The following is a 21763-nucleotide window of genomic DNA, read 5'->3' as shown; positions in this document are numbered from 1 at the left end:
TCGAAGCAAGGAAGCAATAGAACAATAGAATAAGCCCCCCTTAAAGTAGATGGGGTGAGGTGACAAGAAACTGAAAGGATGGACCAAAAATCTCCTACAACATAGGAACCAAACACATCAAGTGTGAGGTACAGAAACCTATAAAGGAATGTGTCATCGACACATGATGGGGCTAATGTCATGGAAGGGACACTCACTTGACAAAGGAAGAGGCCCAAATGACAATAAAATTTCCCCCCCATGGCACTTTGTAAAATAGTGTGAGTACAACAAATCACAATGATGAAAAGGATCCCGAAACACAAGAAGTGGCACTTTATCTTAGTACATTTCCATAAGGATGCTTACAATGAATATCAAAAATATCCACCAACATGCAAAAATGTAGAAGGTTGAATAAAATGTGCCTAGAGTAGAATCTGGAACAACAACCAGATCATTGAAAAGAGCACAGAAAGAGCTTTCTAGTGATATAACGAAGTCCAAAATCGGAGATCAAATGCACAAGATATGCCTCCCAGAGTGCAAAATAGAACATCTAGTTTTCACTACCAAACTAGGCAACCAAACTACATCAAAACTCAAAAAAACCTATACAAATATCTCTATCTCAGAACTAGCTTTCCAACACATTTTTCAAATCAAAAAAAATGTCTGTATGCTCAAGTTATAGAAGAAAAACCGACAGGCTCTCTGAAAATGCATGAAAAAATATATTTTTAAATTAAAAAAAAAAATTAAAAATAAAAAACTTCAAAAAAATACCACCACTCATGGGTAGAGCAAAGGTGGGCAAAGGAGCCACTGCCGAGTGGGGCTATGACGGAGCCGCTGTGGGCCACTGCGGGCCTCTGGGCAGCGACCACAGTAGTGACCGTAGCGGTAACCACCTATAGTGTAGCTTTGGTTACTAAATTGCCACAATGTTTTAACCACTTTTTAAAAAAAAATTCTGATTCTTTTGTAAAATTCAGCCTCAGAGTGCATGTAAAGGCCCTATAGCCCTGCGCGGCAAAAAAATTTGCCTCCCAGATCAATGTTGTCCAAATCAAACAAATTTTATATCAAAATGGGGGTTTTGAAGCCTTTTGAATCCACCCGTGAGGTCTGTTTGGCCTCAAAACACTCCAAATATTAGTGACCCCCTAGTTTCTCTAAAAAAGCCAAAAAAAACACCGGATCTAATCTAGCAAACCCTTTTTCTCCTTTTTTCTTGAAACACCAAACAAGGTATAAAAAATTTCGCTCTAATACCATGTAGTATTTGAGAAAAAGCGCATAAAAAATCCATGAAGCCCAAGAAAACTTGCATCCAGAAAACCTATCATAGAGAAGAAAATGACAAGAAGAGGCAAGAGTTTGATCTGAAAAACTTTAGACGAAGAAGACAAATATTATTCAATGGATTCAATAAATTTACAAAGAGATCAATCCTTATAAAGGAGATTGAAACCCGAAAAGGGTAACTTAATGCCTAAAAAAGCTAGGGTTGCACATTATAATTAATAAAATATTAATTATATGCACCTACAAGATAGCTTAAGAAAACTAGAGTAATAGGAAACTTAATTAATTAAATCAAAGTGATTTAATTAATAAGTGAAAACAACTAATTACTCTAACAATTCTAACCCTCCTGTCCATTCTCTACATGATTGATCTTCACTCATTGATATGATTGTGGATTCTTATGAACAATAGTTTCCAAGAAATTTCTTTATCATTTGGGGACATTGATGATTCTTTGGGATAGGAGCTACATTCATCTTTGATAGATCTACACTCATTCTTTTCAGCAGTGTTGGAAGGTACAACTATTATCATAGACACAAGGACAGTTGAGCAAGTTTTAGAGACAATATTTATCTACAAGATTCTTTCTACACATAGGGGAAGCATCTCACATGTACCTCTACCATTTTTTCTTCCAGAGGGGAGGAACATTATTCTACATTCCTAGATCATCTTCTACATTAGAGCAACTATCACTGATTGACACTCTTCTTTGGGGGGGAGGGGAGATTATATTCTCTCTCTTCTTCTTCTTCTCATATTTTTCTTTTGTTTATACTTGATGTATGTCTTAATGGGGGGTCTTGATTAATCAATCTATCCATGCATCTTGTCTTTTTCATCTCTCTTTTTAGGGGAGGGTTTTTCACATAAGGTTTTCCCTCTTTCTCTGCTTTATGAGAGATTGCATTTCATTATGTACATGGGTAGCTAACATGGTCTAGTAGCCAAGACCCATTATGCATTTCATCCTAGGCAATTTCAACTTAAGTGCATTCCCCTAAGTTGCACTTAAGGGAGGTATTGGTGTAAATAAGTATTTACTATTTACACTTACTTAAGTTTACTTATGTTAATGCATTATTTAATTGTTTTTTAGTTAGTTACCTAGTAGTATGCGTACTCTTGTGAGTTGTCATGTTGATAACACAAGTGTTAGCACTCTAATTATGCACATGGTGTCTACAACATAGGAGTAAGCACTTTATTTGAGCACATGGTGTCTACAACATCTCTTCATGTGGGACACCTTTTCACACTTATCCTCTCACTGATGCACGTATATTCATGCAAAATGGAGGACATGTGCTTAGTTGTCATGTTTATCTCTTAGTTCTTTCTAGAACCATTCTAGATGCATGTTAGAGCCCTTTATATATAGACACTCCTAGTGTGTATGTACATGCTTGAGATAATTCATTCTCATATTTTTCATACTATTTTGGCCTACTATTGTGCTTTTTTTTGAGTTCTTTGATCTTGGGTGATTTTTTCTCTAAGGAAAATTCTTACCAAGACCAACAAAATACCAAAAAGAAAATAATTCCTTGTATTGAAATCTCACCCTCTATCAGTGACTTTCATCTTCTGAATAGGTTATGATATTTTTTTTTTTTCTAATCAATAGAAAGAAAACTCATCCTTATGATTCCCTCGAAATTACTTCTTATATCTCCTTCTACACTATCTTCGTCTTACTAGGTAGATGCAATCAATAGATACACTTTCTTTTTCAGTAGTCAAAATTTCTCCCCCATACTATGTCTTAGGATTTCTTCCTCTTTTTTTAGTTCCTTTATGTTTTATTAAAAATGTCTATCTTCAATATCTCTTCTTGTTAGTTACTATCTCCCTCTTCTTGTATATCTCTCTCTTTGACAACAATGCCGAAGACTTGTCATCTTAATATGTAGATATGAACTTTTTTAGTTTTTCCCTATGTCACAATCCTTATGACTAATTTGTAGTTTTAGCTATTTGATTACTTTAGCCAACTCCTAAATTAAGATACCATGCATCAATTTATAACATATGCCAATCAAATTGTTTGATGTAGGGTGCTCATCTTGTTTCTTGAATAGCCTTTGATAGGGATATCACCCCTAGTTTACCTCTTAGATACTCGTGAGCATCCTGTGGTAATAATTTTGTGAAGATATCAAAAATTTTCTCTTTTGTGTTAAAATATTCCATCTTCACCTCTTTATCTTCAACTAATTCTCTCAAGTAATGATACTTAATTGCAATTCAATTAGTCTTTGTGTGCATAACACGATTCTTTGATATATTTATAGCACTTGTATTATCAAAATAAAGTATCACTAGTTCAATAATCTCATCCTTCATACCTTTAAGTAGTTCTTTGATCCGTACAATGTTTGTACAATTTACATTAGCAACAACATATTTAGCTTCAACAATAGTTTGTGAAATACAATTTTATTTCTCTCTACTCCATGTAACCAACCTCTTTCCTAATAAAAATGCTCCTCCACTGGTACTCTTTTTGTCATTAATAATTCTAGCCCAATTAACATCACTATAGGATCTTAATTTAAATTTGTCATTTTTCTTATAGTATAGATCATATTTCTCTGTTCCTTTCAAATATCTCATTATTCTCTACAACCGTCAAATGATTCAACCTGGGATTAGTAGAGAATCTTATAACTATCTCTATAGTTAAAGAAATATCAAGTCTACTATGTACTACATATTACAATTCACCAATCATAGACCTATATAATGTTTGATTCACCTTAGCTAAACCATCATTCTTTGACAATTAAAGTCTTGTTACCATAGGTGTACTTACTAGTTTGAAATCATCCAATCCAAAAGTTTTTAGTACCTCTTTCACATACTTTGACTGAGTGATGTATATACTATATTTCATCTGTTGTACTTGCAAACCCACAAAGAACTTGATCTCTCCAAACATAGACATCTCAAATTCTTGCTTCATTTCTTTTGCAAAAGCCTTAAATAAGGTATCTTGACCTCTAAAGATGATATCATCAATAAAAAATTTAGAAAACAAAATGGATAAAAGTACAAACACGTGTCACCTTTCAGGCTAACTAATTAGAACGATAGATTTTGAGTATTTCTATCTAAAGAGAAATTTTATTCAAACATATGATCTAGATAAATTCATTCTAGTTAAATTATATATGGTTTCATTCTTTTCCAAGTGGAAATGTCCATTAAATGCATGTTTTATTCTAGTTTTTTATGATATTTTTCCAATTACTAAAAAAAGAAAATTATTTCAGAAAAGTGGCATTTCAATAACTCTTATTATTTTTTATGATATTTTTTTAATGACATATAAATACTATTTTATAGAACTCATAGTCAAGAGCATTCTCATATAGATTTTATAGTGTTTTAATTAGATCTAGTAAATTGTAACTAAAAAAATCTACAAGCATGCAATTTAACACTCAAGAATATGTCAATTTTGAGAAATAAAATAATAATAAATTATATAAAAAAAATTAAAATTATATGGCATTCTAGAGGAGAGAGTCATCTTCTAGAATATGCAATTTTTTTCCTAGTTAGAATAGATTTCTTTTGAAAAATGTGGTGGGAGATGAAAATTGTTGATTTCAAATGAGTTGAAATTTGAATCATTATAAAAGAGAAAATATAGGTCTAAAGAAATTTTTTATTTTTTATTGCTCTAGCTATGTATATTATCTATAACATAGTCTAGCATCAAAGTTAAATAACATTATTTCCATATAATTTTGTGGTGGGAACTAGACACCTAATTTTTTAGCCTTTTTTAGCAGCTAAAATATTCTGTATTAAAATTAGGAAAATGTATCAATTCTTATTCCAAATAATTATTAAAATTATAATCCTAAAATTCATCCATTTCTACACATTTCATTAGTTTATTTCATTTACAATTTCAAAATAATAATACCAATTTTATGACATTGAAGGTGAATAATTATAATTTTGTTAACCTTTTCCTTTACAAAAGGGTGACACAGGTTTGTGCCTTTACCCAAATACCTTTTCCTTTCTCTGTCTTCAAGTATAGAGCATTTTATTATCAGTTCTTTCAAATCTAATCTTTAAAAGATAATTATGAAGTCTTTCATACCATGTTCTTGGTGCTTGCTTCAAACCGTATAAAGATTTGTGTAATATATATACCATATTTTTATTGTTAACATCAAAAAATCCTTCTGACTATTCTATATAAAATTCTTTCTCTAATATACCATTTTAAAATGAAAATTTAACATTTATTTGATAAACTTTGAAAACTTTGTATGCAAAATAAGCAAGTAGAGTTCTTACTCCTTTCAATCTAGCAATAGGGCCAAATGTTTCTCCATAGTCAATTCCTTCTTCTTTTGCATATCCTTTATAGACTAATATTACCTTTCTCCTTGTGACTTCACCATTTTCATCTAACTTTTTTATGTATACCCACTTGGTGCCAAACACATTTTTGTCTTCTGGTCTAGGAACAAGAATCGATGTTTTATTTTTCTCAATTTGTTCAATCTATTCTTCCATGGTTTTACTCTAGTCCACATCTTCTAAGGAACATTTAATTATTTTGGGCTCTTTCATGCTCATAGAAATGTATCATTTCTCAACCTATTCTTTGGCATTGGTCTAGCATCTTTATCTCCAATGATTTGTACAACAAGATGATATCGCTTGACATATTTAGACAATCTTGGCTTAACTTTGGTTTTTCATTTGGTATTTCAACTTTTGAGCCACTATGTACATCTCTATCAGGTATTTTTAACATTTCTTTCATGTACACTAATCTCATCATCAAAATATGCCTCAACTTCATTCTGTAACTTGGCACTTGGAATGTAGCTCGATTCCTAAATGTAACTTGACACTCATAGTATGTGACTCAGTAGTCATTGAGCCTTGATGTTGGTTTGTAACTTGATTTGCAACATCTTCTTTATCAAGCATACCTTCATAAAAGTATACAAATGATTTATATTCTTATGGTTCCTTCATAGGTTCAGCCTCATATATTTTTTATATTCATAAAATTTCATATTTGCACTTTCCACAACTTTTTTAGTGTTACTATTTAAACACTTATAATATTTACTTCTTGTGGAATAACCTAGGATTATACCTTATTTACTTTTTGCATCTATTTTACCATTCCTAAAATCTTTGATAATATAGAATTTTCCTCCAAATACCTTAAAACATTTTATGTTGGGTGAGTCTCCATACCATAGTTCAAAAGGTGTTGAATGAACAATTGTACTTACCACTTCTCTCTAGTATTTCAAAGCAACATTTTTTCTCCATCATGAGTGTCCTACCACAGTCCATTGCAGGCCTACTCCTCCTTTTAGGAATTCCATTTTGTGGAGAGGTTCTAGGTGTAGATTTTTGTCTTTTGATTCCTTTTTCATTACAAAACATCTCAAACACATTTGATGTAAATTCTCCTCCTCTGTCAAATCTCAAGCATTTTAGAATTTTACTTGTTTCCTTTTCAACTCTTGCTAAGTACCACTTAAACATTTGGAAAGCATTAGATTTCTATTTCAGGAACATAATTGTCATTATTTTAGAATAATCATCAACAATAAGCATAATCTATGTATCTCCTTTGTAGGTTTGCACTTCAATTGGTCCAGACAAGTCATTATGAACAATCTCTAGTATTCCTTTAGAGGTATGAGTTTTATTCTTAAAATTTGACTTTTTCATCTAACCTAACTAACATTGTTTGCACATTATATTATCAGGCTTCTTCAACTTAGGAAAACCTCTAACTCTTCTCACATTATCGATACTAACCAAGTTATCTAAATTAACATGAGACAACCACTTGTTCCATAGCCACATATCATCAAATTCTACAACTAAACAAGTAGCATCCTCTATATCAAGGTAGAATAAATTACTCCTAGTTTGATCACCTTTTCCAATCAATTTTTCATCAATATCATATATCTTAGTAATCTTTTTTTCAAAATCAACCTTACATCCTGAATTATTTAGTTATGACACACTCAATGGATTATAGTTAAGTTCTTCAACATTGTAAGAATTGTCACATAAAATATTTTTTGTGAGTCTCATAGAACATTTTCGTTTTATCAAACATGGTGCATCATTACCAAATATTACACTATTTCCATCATAACAATTCAAGGTAATGAACTCAATTTTATCTCCAGTCATGTGATGTAAACATCCACTATCAATTATCTATATGTCATTCTTGTTAACACAAGATACAAGTGTAAGTTACCTCATCTTCATTAGATTCATCCTTCATTGCAACATACACATCTTCATCATCATGTTCATAAGATCATCTCTTGTTTCCTCTTCATCAATGTAGCAAGACTTCTTGTCTTTTTCTTCGTAATCTTTGTTTTCCTCATCTCTTATACTTTTGTACTTGTCACCACCTCTGTAGTTCTTCTTCTCTAGACATCTAGCAACAATTTGACCAACCTCATTACAATTTAAAAATTGATAGGTAATTTACCTTTAAAATTTCCTTTACCTCTATGAAATATTCTTGCTAGTAGTGCTTTAAGTTGGTCTACATCCTCCTCATTATTATCATTGTCATTGGACACATGTTTTGTCTTTTTCTTCTTTTTATTCTCACCAAGTTCTTTCAATTATATCATAGCTTTGAAAGTAGATTCAATATTTTAAGGTTTGTAATTATCAAAATTAGATAGCTCAAAAGTAGTGAGCCTACCTATCTGACCTTCAAGAGTTAGACCATTCCCCAATACACATATTAGTTCATGTATTATAGAAACTCTAATAGCATAGATGGGTAGAAGTGTTTAGAAAACATTTCATTGTATAGTATCATTATCTATTTTAATAGTAGCTCCTCTTATTGCATTAACAACATATTTTATCCTAGAGCAATATTGTGCAATTTACTCACCTTCTTGCATTCTCATATCATCAAACTTACTTCTGAGACTTTCATCTTTGGCTCTCTAAACATTCTTCTCTCTTCCATAGATGGTGTATAGAATTTCACATTTTCATTTGACTATCAAGGTTTTGATATCATAAAACTTAGCATAGATTAAGGTAGAGGCAATCTCCAACATTGCATCATTGAGTTCTTTCTTTTTTTTTATATCTTTACCAGTTAGGGCTCCATTAGGATCATCATTATCAATAGTAATGGTAGATTGTGCATGATCTTCAATTCCTCCAATGTGTAGCTTCATTAGACTTTTCTATGCAAGAAAGTTATCTCTATTTAGCTTGGGTACTTCTTTTTTTGACATCTTGATCTTTGTGCTTCTAGTACATTCAAACTAGTTCTCTTAAGTAGATGGCTCTAATACAAATTGTTAGAATTCTTTAGAATAACTATTAGGGAGGGTTAATCATTATCCAAGATCTAGATGTGCTATTAAAACTTTTCATATCTTAGTGAACCCATTAAACATTTATCATCATGTATGTATCTATAAGATAATGCAGTCACTTAAAACTTGCAGATTACTATCAAATCAATTTGCAAAAATGTAAACATGAAACATAATAGATTCAATAATGCACTTGAAACAATGATTTACATAGAAACCCAATTTGGAAAAAATCACTAGTAAAATGCTACTCTTTCTCACTCTTCTGAAGTGATGCCTAGTAAAAGGTTACAATGCACACTATTAAATGTGATCTAGTTTAAGGATTTTAATCACCCTATTAGGAGTGAACCTTTTTAGAGGACTTTAGACCATACATTTAGAATGTCACCCAATTAAAGGATTTACAAATGACTGTTAGGTCAACCTTAATCCAAAGGACTGATAGAATTATTAGAGAGTAACAATAAGGATTGATCTGATAAAAACTTACAACTCCTTTTGTATATTACAAATCATAGTTTTATTCCTCCATTCTACTTTGCTTTTACACACTTTAGCTATGATATCTTGGTCACCCTTCAAGTATCCATACCCTTAAGCCTTCTTTCTTAACTTGCCAATGTAGACTCTTTACATAGGTTACTGAATGAAGCAATACCCTAGACTCTTTGTCTTCTTTAGGTTTACACACATAACAACCTTTTATTTTGACCAACCATCCCTATAAATAGAAAATTAAAATATTTTACCTTTCATTCTCCATCTTCCAGTTTAGGGTTAGGATAGATTAGGTAAGATTTGATGAATCTATCCCTTATTCTATTTCATCCCTTTCTAGAAAATTCTCTTTCAATACTCCTTGAATTTGCCTCAAAATGGTTTACCATGGATTTTGTGCTACCAAATCATCAATATTATCTTCCACATGGTTCACCCAATCCAAGAAAACAAACTTGTTAGCTCAGATCTATCAAATTCACAATCTTTCAAATAATGTTGAAACTTGGCATTAACTAGCTTTTGATGCTTGGTACATACTACATTGCTTGGCATCCTTCATAAAAAATTTGGCATGAACTAAAGTTTACTAGTGCTCCACATCAACTAAACTTTACTTAGCATCAACTATTTTACTTGGCATATACTAAAATAGACTTTTACTCCATTCCAACTTATTTTATGCTCTTCTTGCACTAACTTTTCTCTACACCTACTATCCAATTGGTCAAGATTGGGAAACAAACTTTGTTTTAACTTGCTCTTCTAAACTTACTTAGTGTAACCAATCTTTACAACTTTAATTATATTATTAATACACTATGATTTTATTTTCTTAACTAATTCTTGTACTCATTTTCATATCATAACTCAATCTTTCCTCTAGGTGCTATTGTTTTATCATTTGATCAAATCCTCTTCATCAAACAAATAAATGATAGTACTTAAACCATATAGGAAGTTTTCTTACCAGCAAATGGCAGGTTTGACATTGGTGACAAAACAATGATTGAAACACATTTATCATACTTGTATCAGTCAGTTTTCAACACATATCCAGTGTCAATAGTTTTCAAAGTCTATGGAATCCAAGGAACTCTACATGTTCTTCACTACCAAGTACCTCTTAAGATAGGAATAGCTAAGATGTTATGGAAATTAGGTGGTTAGGTCTATTTTATCATCTTGTATAGTTTCTCATTAGTTTATAATCACAACGAGTGGTTGGTTTTTTCTGTATAAATTTATAAACCCATACAAAATGGCTATCTCCCATGCTCATTTCAATGATAGTGAAGTATTTTTTGAAATATTCAAATAAAGGGCTAGGACTAGTGCTTGAATGAATCAACACTATTTCCTTGAAGATATAATAAGAAATAAATTTTCTCTCCAAGAATAAGAGATTAAAAAATAAAATGTAGAGTTTGTTCTAGGGTTTTAGAATTCATTAATTGTTTCAAGGAAGATTATAGACCTTTGAAAAATGAAAAGACAGAAGCTGATAAGATGAACAAGTTGATGATCACTTTTTCCAGAGGTTATGGAGACCATGAATGAAAAGAAGACCCTTTTTATCAATTCTCATCCTAGAAATCAAGGGAAGTAATGAAAAGGCTGTCTTTTACACCTACATAAGGGAAGAACAGAGGACAAGTTAAGGGTTGAATGTTTTCAAGTGTATGAAATAATATAAGATGCTTAGAGGAAGTGAATTAAAAGGATAAGAAATATATATTGAGGAACTGAAAAGATACATTCTATCAGAAGGGATCAAGTATTCAAGCTAGAATTGAGATCTAAAATCATCAATATATTTGCATCAGAAACTAGGTCATCTCATTTTTACTCTCTAACCATTGTAGTAGTGATCTAAATATCTTAATGGAGTTGGCTTAACAACTATTCGTAAATCTTCGAGCACAAGGTCACATTTCTAGATTGAAATGTCTAAAGAACTCTAACAAGGCCACTCCTAATAGGGTGATTAAATCCTCTAATATGTTCACACCCAATAGTGTGTTTTGTAACCTTTAATAGGGTTGGCTCCTAATAGGGATCACTTTAGAAGAGTAAAAAATAGTAACTAATTGCAATTGGTGGCTTTTTCCAAATTGGGTTTCTATATTAAGACTTGGTACCTCTACTATTCATCCTATTTATTTCATGTGTAGGAAACTAAGATAAACAAGGTTAATCATAGATAATATTTAAAGTTATGCATGTTTTATTTTCCAAGTCACAGTTGTTATTTCAATGGTTATCAAGCTACAACATATTATCAATATTAACTGAGTGCCTATGTGTTTATAAAGCTATAGTATTTTCAGTAAAGTTTATGTTGTGTGCTGACACCTAAGGGATTTAGGATTTATTTTAGTGGTAATTGATTCACCCATCCCCTCTTAGTTATTCCTCTTATGTTTCCAATAATTGTTATCAGAGATTTTTTTGCTTGCAAAAAGGTTTTAAGGATCTAAGCTAAAGATTAGGATGTCTTACAGAAGAGAGATTCCTCAGTTGAATAGAGATAAATTCAAGGCATGGTAGAAAATTATGAATTTGCACTTGGAAACCATTAGTAATTCTAGTTTAAAATATTTGAACAATACTTACAAGGCCCCTACTAGAGAATTGACTATTGAAGAGATTTCTGAAATGAAAAATCATAACATTATGATGATTGACATTGCATCAACTATTAACTATGTTGAATTTGATAAGGTGAAAGAATGTGCCATCACACATGATATGTGGAGAGAACTAAAGGATATCTATGGAGGTGATGATAATGTGAAAAGAGACAAGTCAAAAAGCTTAAGTGGCTAGTTTGATCAGATGAAGATGAGAGAGGATGAAAACAATGCAAAATATATTGAAAGAATCAAAGCTAGTGTCTATGCAATAAAAGCCTCTAGAGGGAAAATCAATGATTTGAGAGTGGTAAGAAAGGTACTCAGAACTCTTTTTCCTATCTATGAAATTATAGTTTTATCTATTCAAGAGATTAGATGTGATCCAAATAACAAGATAACTTTGGATGCTCTAGTTAGAAGATTGACTACATTTGAGCTAGATAACTATGATAATTATACTCCCAGTTCACTACTACATTTGACCCCATTTTTCAACCAAAAATTTTGACCATCAATTAAAAAGGTTTAGGTTGGTTAGATTGTAGAAGGAAATTTTTCTCTTTTTTAAAAATCTAACCTTTGTTGGTTGAAATTTCGGCCAACATGAGCTTTAACTTTAAATCATTTCACTGAGCATAGGAAGGAGTCCGAGTTTAAGTTTTAATTTGCAAAATTTGTTGTGAAACTAAGATTGAGATTGAAGGAGCTAGTTTGGTGAATAGGCAAAAATGGTTGCACAATTCAATGTTTTTGATTTCCTATTGCTAGTCTCTATTCTAGAGGCACGAGAGTTGAGCAGAGGAGGTAGATTAGGGTTTTCTGAAGCAAGAGATGACATTCAAAAGGAAAAATGGAGTGCGTAAAAGCACGGTTGTATTTTTAGGTTTTCTCGTTCTTTCTTATTTTCCTATAATTATTTTCATTCTTGCTCTTTTTTGATAACTGGTCTTGTATGCTTGTGTTGTGTTCCCATGTCTACTACAAATTTTCATTTGTTCTAAAAAATTTCTCCATCAACCAAATACATGCATCTTCTAAAACTTGTGCCCCAATTTATTCTTTGTAAGGTTTGTGAACTATCCTCAACCAGATACATGCAACTTCTAAAAAATTACCACCCCCCAATTTATTCTTTGTAGGGATTGTGAATTGTTATGTCCAATGTATTTAGATTATATTTCTACTCATGTTGAGTATGGTGTGCAATCTTTTGCATATTTTATGTTTATTATTTATAATTATATTTACAATGCTGTGAAATTTCCATAATGCTAAGAAATGGTTGCTTCTCTTAAGAATAGAATCATCTTAGGGAACAAAATTTTTTTGTTAGTTTAGGATTCTAGTGTAGGCTTTTCACTTATGTTATTATTAGAATTTACTTTTGCTAGTAGATACAATATAAGGTATACTTTGGACACTATAGCATTAACCATGGAATAAAAGTTAAAGCATGGATATAACCTCTTTCGACTCATTCACATTTTTTTGTTGTTGATATCTTTCTATTTTGATTTGGTTTATACGAAGATATACTTGGAACTCTAATAATTAAGCTACAATAGATGGTGAGCAATGAGAATCAGTGACAACATACATAAAATTATTTTTCTTGTTTATATAGACCTATTCTAGTGTTCCTATTATAGAAAAAATATTGTTAGTTACAACAAGTAGGTATTAACTAACATATTCATCAAATACATATCTACATATAATTTGTGGTTGATTACAGGTATCAGTGACATTTCTTTATAGTTCCTCCATTGTTCCATATTACTATCTCACCTTGTAGAATGTGTTCTGTGAAGTCTGTGTGTAAAGCACTTTTGTACTTAAAAGTGTAGATTATTAATTTGTGATCTCTTTTGGGAGTATCAATTATTCATATCAAGCCATGGTAAAAGTTTCTAGAGATGTAGATCTAACAAGAGTGATTGTTTTAACTTTCCAGATATTTGCACATACATAATAGTCAGCAACCTACATAACCAATTGGGGTTCCTTTGATTAATAAACAACTATGATGTTGATGGAGTTGCATATAGAATAGAAACTAAAAGGAATAAAAAACCTTGATATAAGATAGGATTAATAGTTTGAGAATGAGATCACTTACATAACAGATTGTTATAAATATGTAAACCTATGAAAAGAAGCTATAGCCTTCAATTTAGCATTAGTTTGTAGATTTTATATAATTTTTTTGTAACATGAGTTCTTGTTGTAGTTGGAAGCTAATCATATTTTACTTTTGTGGACTGTGTTTGATTTTTAAGCCGTTCTATATCCTTCATTTGTGCTTTAAAATTCATAATGTCCTAGTGGAAGGTTGTGAATATCATTTCGTTTTGAAGGTTGCTACAAAAGAAATTTCAAACATTATATAGGCCTCAATCAAATATGTTTGCAAAGTGGAACATGTTCTGGATTTCAAGAGATAAGTCATAGGTAGTATTGAAATGTTTCTTCTACCTCTTGTAGTGTAGGCATCCTGTATTTTCTTTGTCAGGTTAGGAGAAAGATTTGTGTTAGGAGACTTTGTGAGAAACTTTTACATTTTCTTGTCCCTACATACTATTGATTCACTTATTAGACTGTGTAATATGTTGTTGCCACCTTTAATAAATCTCTCACTATAATGTCTCAGTCACAGACTCACAAGTGGAGAGAGTTTAATAGGCATAGTTTTTGATTGAAGTATGAGAGCTAGTTGACCAAAACAATAGATTAGTGAAGGAGAAGGAGAGTAAAAATGTAGTAATATTAAAGCTTTAATGATTTTGTCTTGTGCACTCTCTTCAAATACCCACACCGTACTGAGGAATTGTGGAATATTTGCACTAAAATCAATTTATATTAATCCTTAGTTCTATTAGTGACCTGCCTAATATGTATGATGATAACAAGTAGATTAAAATAGTAGAACAAAGAAGGAAAACTTTAAACATGAACAAGATCATAAATCATATGATGATGACATATTGGAAATGATAAACTTATGCTTGAACAATGATAAAGTTTATTGTTAATAAATATTCTATCAAAGTTTCAAAATGATTAGGTATTGAATTAAGCTTGATAAAAAATGAGTTGATACACAAACAAAAAATTAGAAAAAAAATCAAAAATCTCAATCAAGGTCCTTAGCTATCATGCTCTCTATTGATTACCCGGTACTTGGGATATGTGTACCTGGTACTTGGGTACATGGGTACAAGTTCCAAGTGTGTGGGTACAAGTAACCATGCAACATTGATAGTTTATTAGAACACCAATTTTTTTTCTTGAAAGTGAACTTTGGTGTACAAAAAGCAATTAAAATAATTCTAATAATCCTAAGGTACAAAACCCTTTTACTTTTCTTGGTCTTTCTTATATGCAAGTTCCCTTATTAGAATCTATTATTGTTTGTCTTTAGAGAGAGAAAATATAAATTGGTAATGGTTGGAGTAGAATGTGGCTTTAATTTGGTCAAGGAAAATAGCCCTTAGGCATTTGGTAATAGAACATGGGCCTACTTGATTGATAGGCCATGTAATTGTACAAGATTATAAATGATTGAATATCAACCTTCTATAGAAAAAAAAATGGTAAAACACTACTTTAGTGAGCACTCCATCATGAGGTGGAGGCCTACATCCAATTTTTAAATTTTTAAAAAATTAAAAAATACTTGCCTCCTTTTTACCATAGTCTTATAGTTTCTTTCTATATTTGTAGCTCTGGAAAGTGCCAGATAGTTCACTAGAGAAAAGGTCACACGAAAGAATGTCAACCACCAAATAGCAGCACTAAATCTGATTTTCCAATTCTATTCAAGATGGATGAAGTTAAATCTTTTGATGTGAATATACAAGAGGCAAGAAAATTTAGTTCTAGATCTCAAATGTTGGGTTATTCTATTACTATTGAAGTTTCTAAAACCTCTGCTTTAGGACTGATTGATTTGCAGAAGACTAACTCTGAAGCAACAAAAGAAATCTCAAAGATTTTTGTTTCTAATGCAACTAAACCTAGAGAACCAACTATTTTTGTTGTTAGACCTAAAGTAAACAACTTAGATATCCATCTATCAAGTAGCATCTCAACATATGTCTGTGCAAAGACCTCTCCCATGGATGGCAAGTGTGGTTGTCAATGTACACTCTTGAATTGTTGCATTATAGGTACGGAGGCTTTACAAGATTATGTCAACTTAGATATTGGCAGCTCCTGTGAAGGAATCAGTCTTTCCTCTAAAAATAATGTGAATCAAGTCATCTTCCTGGAAGATGAAGTGAATCTTATCCCTTGTTTCAGTGAGAGAACAATCAAAATGTGTGATGATCCAGTCTCTTCCAGTTTTGTCAAAAATGTGATAGGGTTTCTAGTTTTTGAATAGAAAATTAATAGGTCTTTGAGCTACACTCATGAGCTTTTGAATTCTGGTGGGTTCATTACTGAAATAACTCTAGATAGTACACATGAAGGATCTAAAACAAAGAATAACATTTGTGACCATCCTCTTGATGACTCTTCAAGTACTGATCATCATATTGTAGATACTGTTATTTCTAAAAATCATATTTTAGATACTATTAGTGAGTTATGTCGTGTGGATGTTCCATTTTCTAGAAACTTTGATATTAGTATCTTTAGTTCTACCATTTTGAGCATCAATGTCCCTTTTCTTCCGATTTCTATTAGCTTAGGTTTAGAAGGAGCTTTGCTGATTGGTGATCCTAGTTCTAGCTCATTATTGAATTTCATTAAGTTCCAAAATCAGGAGCCAAATGAATCCAATACAAAAAATTTAGAAGATAAACTCCAAAGTTCAAGCACTTCTATATTGTTTTGTGATACTTATGAAATGCTAAACACACCTTAAATATAACCTACACACATATTTGCAATGCCACTCATAATTACAAGAATCCTTTTTCCATTTACAGCTTTCAACTTGGAGAGGATGGAGAAGAGGAAGGAGACTTGTATAGTTTGACACATCACCATAAAGTATTCATTTTACTCACACAAATGAAAATCATGGCTTTATATCTTGAAATTCAAAATACACCTTCCTTGATGTGAAATATGAAAATTTTATAAAAAATCTGCAAGTGGTCCCAAGGGTACCCCAGGGAAGTTGGATACTTTGGTTTTCCCACAAGCTTCTTCCCCTTATAAAATCCTAAACTAAACCTTATATATGATCCATTCACCAATTTTCATGACAACTCAACTACCACAATCATTTTTACAATTACGATTGTTACCTGAAGAGGAAGGAGAAAGGAGGATAGAAGCATGCATTGTCTATCACTAGTCGCCCATGAATGGTCACATTTATTGCACAAATCAAACTCATGGTGTGAAATAATAAAATGAAAAATACACTTTTTGATGCCAAATATGACACCCTTCTACACAATCTACATATGTTCCTGCAGGCACCTTAGGAAAGTTGGATACAATAGATAGGTACAAGTGTTCTATTGGGACCATATGCTTGAGTGATTTTCCTCTAATAGTGTTTCAAGCTTGGAAACAAGGTTTTTTGGGTGCTATTCTTTGGTTGTTTAGCTCTGTAGCCTAAAAGATTCATTTCCATTGCTTCTATTTCTTCTACCAAATTGGGGGTGGCTATAGTTACAAACTACACATTCTTTTCTCTCCTAAACATATAGTAGCTAGATAGACATTTGCCCCTCCTTGGACACACATATCCTATTTGTATGGATACGATATGGATACATATCAGATAACATACCCACACAAGCCCAACAAACCTTAATTTTTAGACTATGTAGGATACTGTGTGAAAATTTGACATAAACCTTCCTAAACTTATTTAACAAACCTGAAACCAAATGAGGATGACAAATGAAATGCGTTTTCTATTTTGGTGACCCATTTTTTGGGTTATCTTCTGATGCAACACTACAATTTTTTTTGCATAGTGAATTTTTTAATGTAAACTTATAAATATGTATGGAGCAATTATTTGTCTATATTGCTTTAGAAGTAATGCAAATAGGGTGAAATTATATTTGGGTCTACTTTTGGTGATGTCATTAACTGAAGTTCAAGAGACTCATTTTGTATCATTGAGTTCATCATGTAGGAATGACAATGATGTTGAATGAAAATTTTCTAACTTTTAAGAGTTTTTAGAGCCTATGGAAGCATTAATTATGTAGAGCATCTTGAATTGGATGTTTCCTAGGGTGTATTTAGATAGTCATCATTAGCTTTAGAAGAGAAGCATTCTCATACACACGTGCACTTTTCTTCACCACTTAAACCCATTCCTCTTTTTGGGATAACAAGATACAGTCTTCCACCATCTCCACCTATGTCTTTTAGTGATAAGGAGGATATTTTTAGCTCTTCAGAGTGCAAGACTTCAATAAATGATGTGGGACCTCTGTCACCTTCTCATTTACCACAACATATTAAGCATTTTATGTGTGGTGGAAAGAAAACATATCAATTGACAGATTTAGTAAGGGCTAGAAAGCTTGATGATGAATCCAAAATCTCCACAGGACATGCAGAGGACTGCACATAGTCATCTGGAAGGATAGCTTTGCATATCAATGAGGAAGTGAAGAAGCCACATGTATTAAGTGGCCATTCAGAAGTGAGTGAGAATCCACTTGACTATACTGACCATCCAAGTCCTAAAAAATATGGTGCAAGTGTAAGTGAACAAGTGGGCTACATGTAAATTTACATGATGGAAGAGAGCTTCTTGAGTTTTGATAGCCATTGCAAGCATCGCGGGTCACTTCATGAAAATGTTAGAAAACTATACATATCATTACATGTACCAATTCCTCAACCCCTTTTTTCATTATTGGACCTTGCAAATATCACCAAGCGACCTAAAATCCAAAACTCTTAAAGTTAATCAGATGAAAAGAAATCATTGTGGCTTCTCATTCAAACTCCTTTCCTATTCATTTTCTAGATAAAAATTGGAGTCTAGATTAAGATAGTATCATTTCATTCTATTAGTCATTATTATAGTGATTTTGTAAATTACCTCATTCTATGTACTATGATAATTATATTTTCTTATCAAGAATGTCATGACACTCAATTACTTCAGCTTAGTGGGACTGGCTGTATACTAGTTGAAACATTTAGTTGAACTCCAATGTAGTCCAGTATGAAATTTAGTCAAATATTCATTGTTCAAAAGCTATTATTATTCTGTGTAATATCATATTTATTTGAATTCAAGTGCATTTAATATCAACTCAGTCTTCATGCTTATTAGCAGGAAATAATATTAGAAAGAAATTGTGTAAAATCTGGCAACATGGAGTTCCTAACATTTGCTACAATGAATGTTTAAAAGAGAGCAATTCTTATGCAGTAGCTAAATGGTTATATCTTCCAAATCAACAAGACCTTAACATTAATAATGCATTTAAGCACCATACTTGAAAAGGGTTGTTTATTTGTCTTATCAAAAGAATTTTCTTTGAATCTAAGAAAAGGATTTGACAAATGTTTCTTTTGCATATGGTATAGACACCTAAAAACCTTTAGAAAATAAAGTATTTTTATTTTTTGAAAAATTCCTGATGACATCATCATTTATTAATTAATTAATTTTTATACCATTAAATCCATTTATCTTAATTAACAATATTTAATTAAGGAATCCCTCCCAAAAATGTTTAAATCTTATTTAAACATTATTTTCTTATTTATTAATTATTTAATTAATAAATTGACCAAAAAAACCCAAAATAAATAAAAAATTTATTTTTTGCCCAAAACTTGGCCAATTTCCTTAAGACCACTAACCTCTTCCAAAATCTTCTAATCCTTCTTCAATTTTGATTAAAGGCTAATCCCATCATTTCCTACCCTTAATCTCAACTCAAAATATTTAATTAAGATTAAATATTAATCCTCATGTTTATTAAAAAAGTTTTAATAAATATCTCCTCAACCCACACCCTTGAAATAAATAAAACTTTATTTATTTCCTGAAAATCTAATTTATCCTCATCCTAAGAAGTTCTAGACTCTTCTAGAAAGTCTTCATCCTCATCCTAGGAAATTCTAGACTATTCTAGAAAGTCCTTATCCTCATCAAAAGTCTAGACTCTTCTAGAAGATGTCTTTAAACCTAATCCTAATCCCCTCCTAACCTTGTCACATTCTCTAAAAATGGGTTAAGACTTACTAACCCAAGCCAAAGTTAACAAATATCTCCTCCTTCACCCACCCTCATTAAATGCCATCCACTTGCCTATCCCTAAGCTAATCCTAAACCATCCTAATCCATCCTCTAATCATTTGCACAATCCGAAGAAAGCTTAAAACCCTCCTAATCAAGCCCAAGTCAAAATTGCTCTCATCTCTCTCAAAATATCTCAACCATAAAACTTTATGAAGCCCACTAGGCCATAAATGACTCTTCCAAGCCCTTCTATTGCTCTTACAAGCCATTATGAGGGTCTTTATGAATATTTTATCCCTTGAGCCTCCTTTGTTGACTCATCCTTCCCCTTTCCTCCATCCTCTCACTGTGTGACATGTGTCACTCCCTGATTGGTTGTAAGGAAGCACAATCCATGTGCTCTCTTCTCATGCAATCTAAGCCCTCCATGAGCTTTTTCCCATCCTTGCATCTTAGCCCTCAATCCCTCAAGCCTCTTGCCTATAAATTGGATCCTTCCCCTTTGCAAAACAACACAATCCATGAAGTAAAGTCATAATGCCATTTTAACAAGCCATTTTACATCAAAAGCATACACTCACACCCAAATTTCAACTCCATTTGAAGCCCTTTTTGAAGCATAAGTTTGAGCATACATCCTATCTATTTAGACAAAGCCACTCAACAAGAGAGCTTCTCATTGAGAGAGTCCATTAATGGCTCATATTCTCAATTGAGAGTTCATCTTAGTCTATCTTGAAGTTTATGAATTTTGTTTAGTTTGTAGAAGCTTTATTTAAATTTGGTTTCTATTAGTATACTAACATTGCTCATATACATTTTCGCACGCCCGGTGGGACCCCACATGGGTCATCTTCATTAGCTTTTTTAGTCAAGTTTTGTATGTCATTTGCTAATTTTGGCTAATTTTTCTTATTTTTGTGATTGGTAGGATTGTATAAATTAGTTTTGTAGGTCCACATGAGCATGAAAAAGACAAAGGAACTCATAATCTATCTCATAGTGTTTGCAGATTTTTCAAGCTTATAGGTGGACAAAGAACTTGGAATTCTTCTTCCTCTTCTTGTCTATATTCTTCTTATTCCATCTACTTCTTCTTCTTCTTCTTGTGGGAGATCTTGGCCATTTATTTTTTTTAAGGAAGAAAAATCATATACACTTCTTTTTAGTGCTTAAAATGAACCCCCAAATCATACTTAAATCCATTTAAAAACTAAAAATTTGCAAAAAAAAAAAAAAAAAAAGCCTTTTAACAAGTGAAACTAAACCAATTCAATCATTTGCATCCTTGCAACATCAAGGTTTTAGATCCATTCATGCAAAGTTAGGAATACTTCATTTTTGGAAATTTAAAAAGAACTTCAAGTTTCCATTTCAAAAGGTTCAAAATCAACACTAAGTGCACACTAGAATCTAAATCAAACTCAAAGCATCAATCAAGGATGAAATGAATCTCATTGGAAAATATTTTAAAGTTTTTTTTAAAATCTCATGAAAACTAAGAGTCCTAAATTGTTGCCAAAAATTGTCCTAAAAGCTTTGTTATTTGTTCCAAACAAATGTCTTGTTGCAAAATCTTGAATGTTTCTTAGGTTTTTCATGCATCAAAACAATCTAGGAATATCATTTTTGGGCTTAAAATATGCAAACTAGAACACAAAATCTTGAATGAAAACCAAAGTCCAAAGAGTCATTTTCACTTTTGAGTCCAAAACAATCTTGAATTATCTAAGGTTAAAACAAAGCACTTCAAAGTTCTTAAAACAACACAC

General features: G+C 31.8%; 1 protein-coding gene across 1 annotated transcript in view; it reads left to right on the top strand.

Moving 5' to 3' along the window:
* The first annotated feature begins 773 nt into the window (after window positions 1-773).
* Window positions 774-21763, top strand: part of LOC149559137 (protein SENSITIVE TO PROTON RHIZOTOXICITY 2-like) — a 108405-nt gene continuing 87415 nt past the window's right edge. The window contains exon 1 of the mRNA XM_089831258.1: window positions 774-882. Coding sequence (XP_089687384.1) covers window positions 774-882 — 109 coding nt within the window. The remainder of the gene's footprint in view (window positions 883-21763) is intronic.

Source organism: Cupressus sempervirens, chromosome 5 (assembly GCF_028749045.1).
Source record: "Cupressus sempervirens isolate cs-2001-9-10 chromosome 5, ASM2874904v1, whole genome shotgun sequence".
NCBI classification, from domain to species: domain Eukaryota; kingdom Viridiplantae; phylum Streptophyta; class Pinopsida; order Cupressales; family Cupressaceae; genus Cupressus; species Cupressus sempervirens.
The sequence above is the reverse complement of the archived record's forward strand: the minus strand, read 5'-3'. Positions and strand labels throughout refer to the sequence as shown.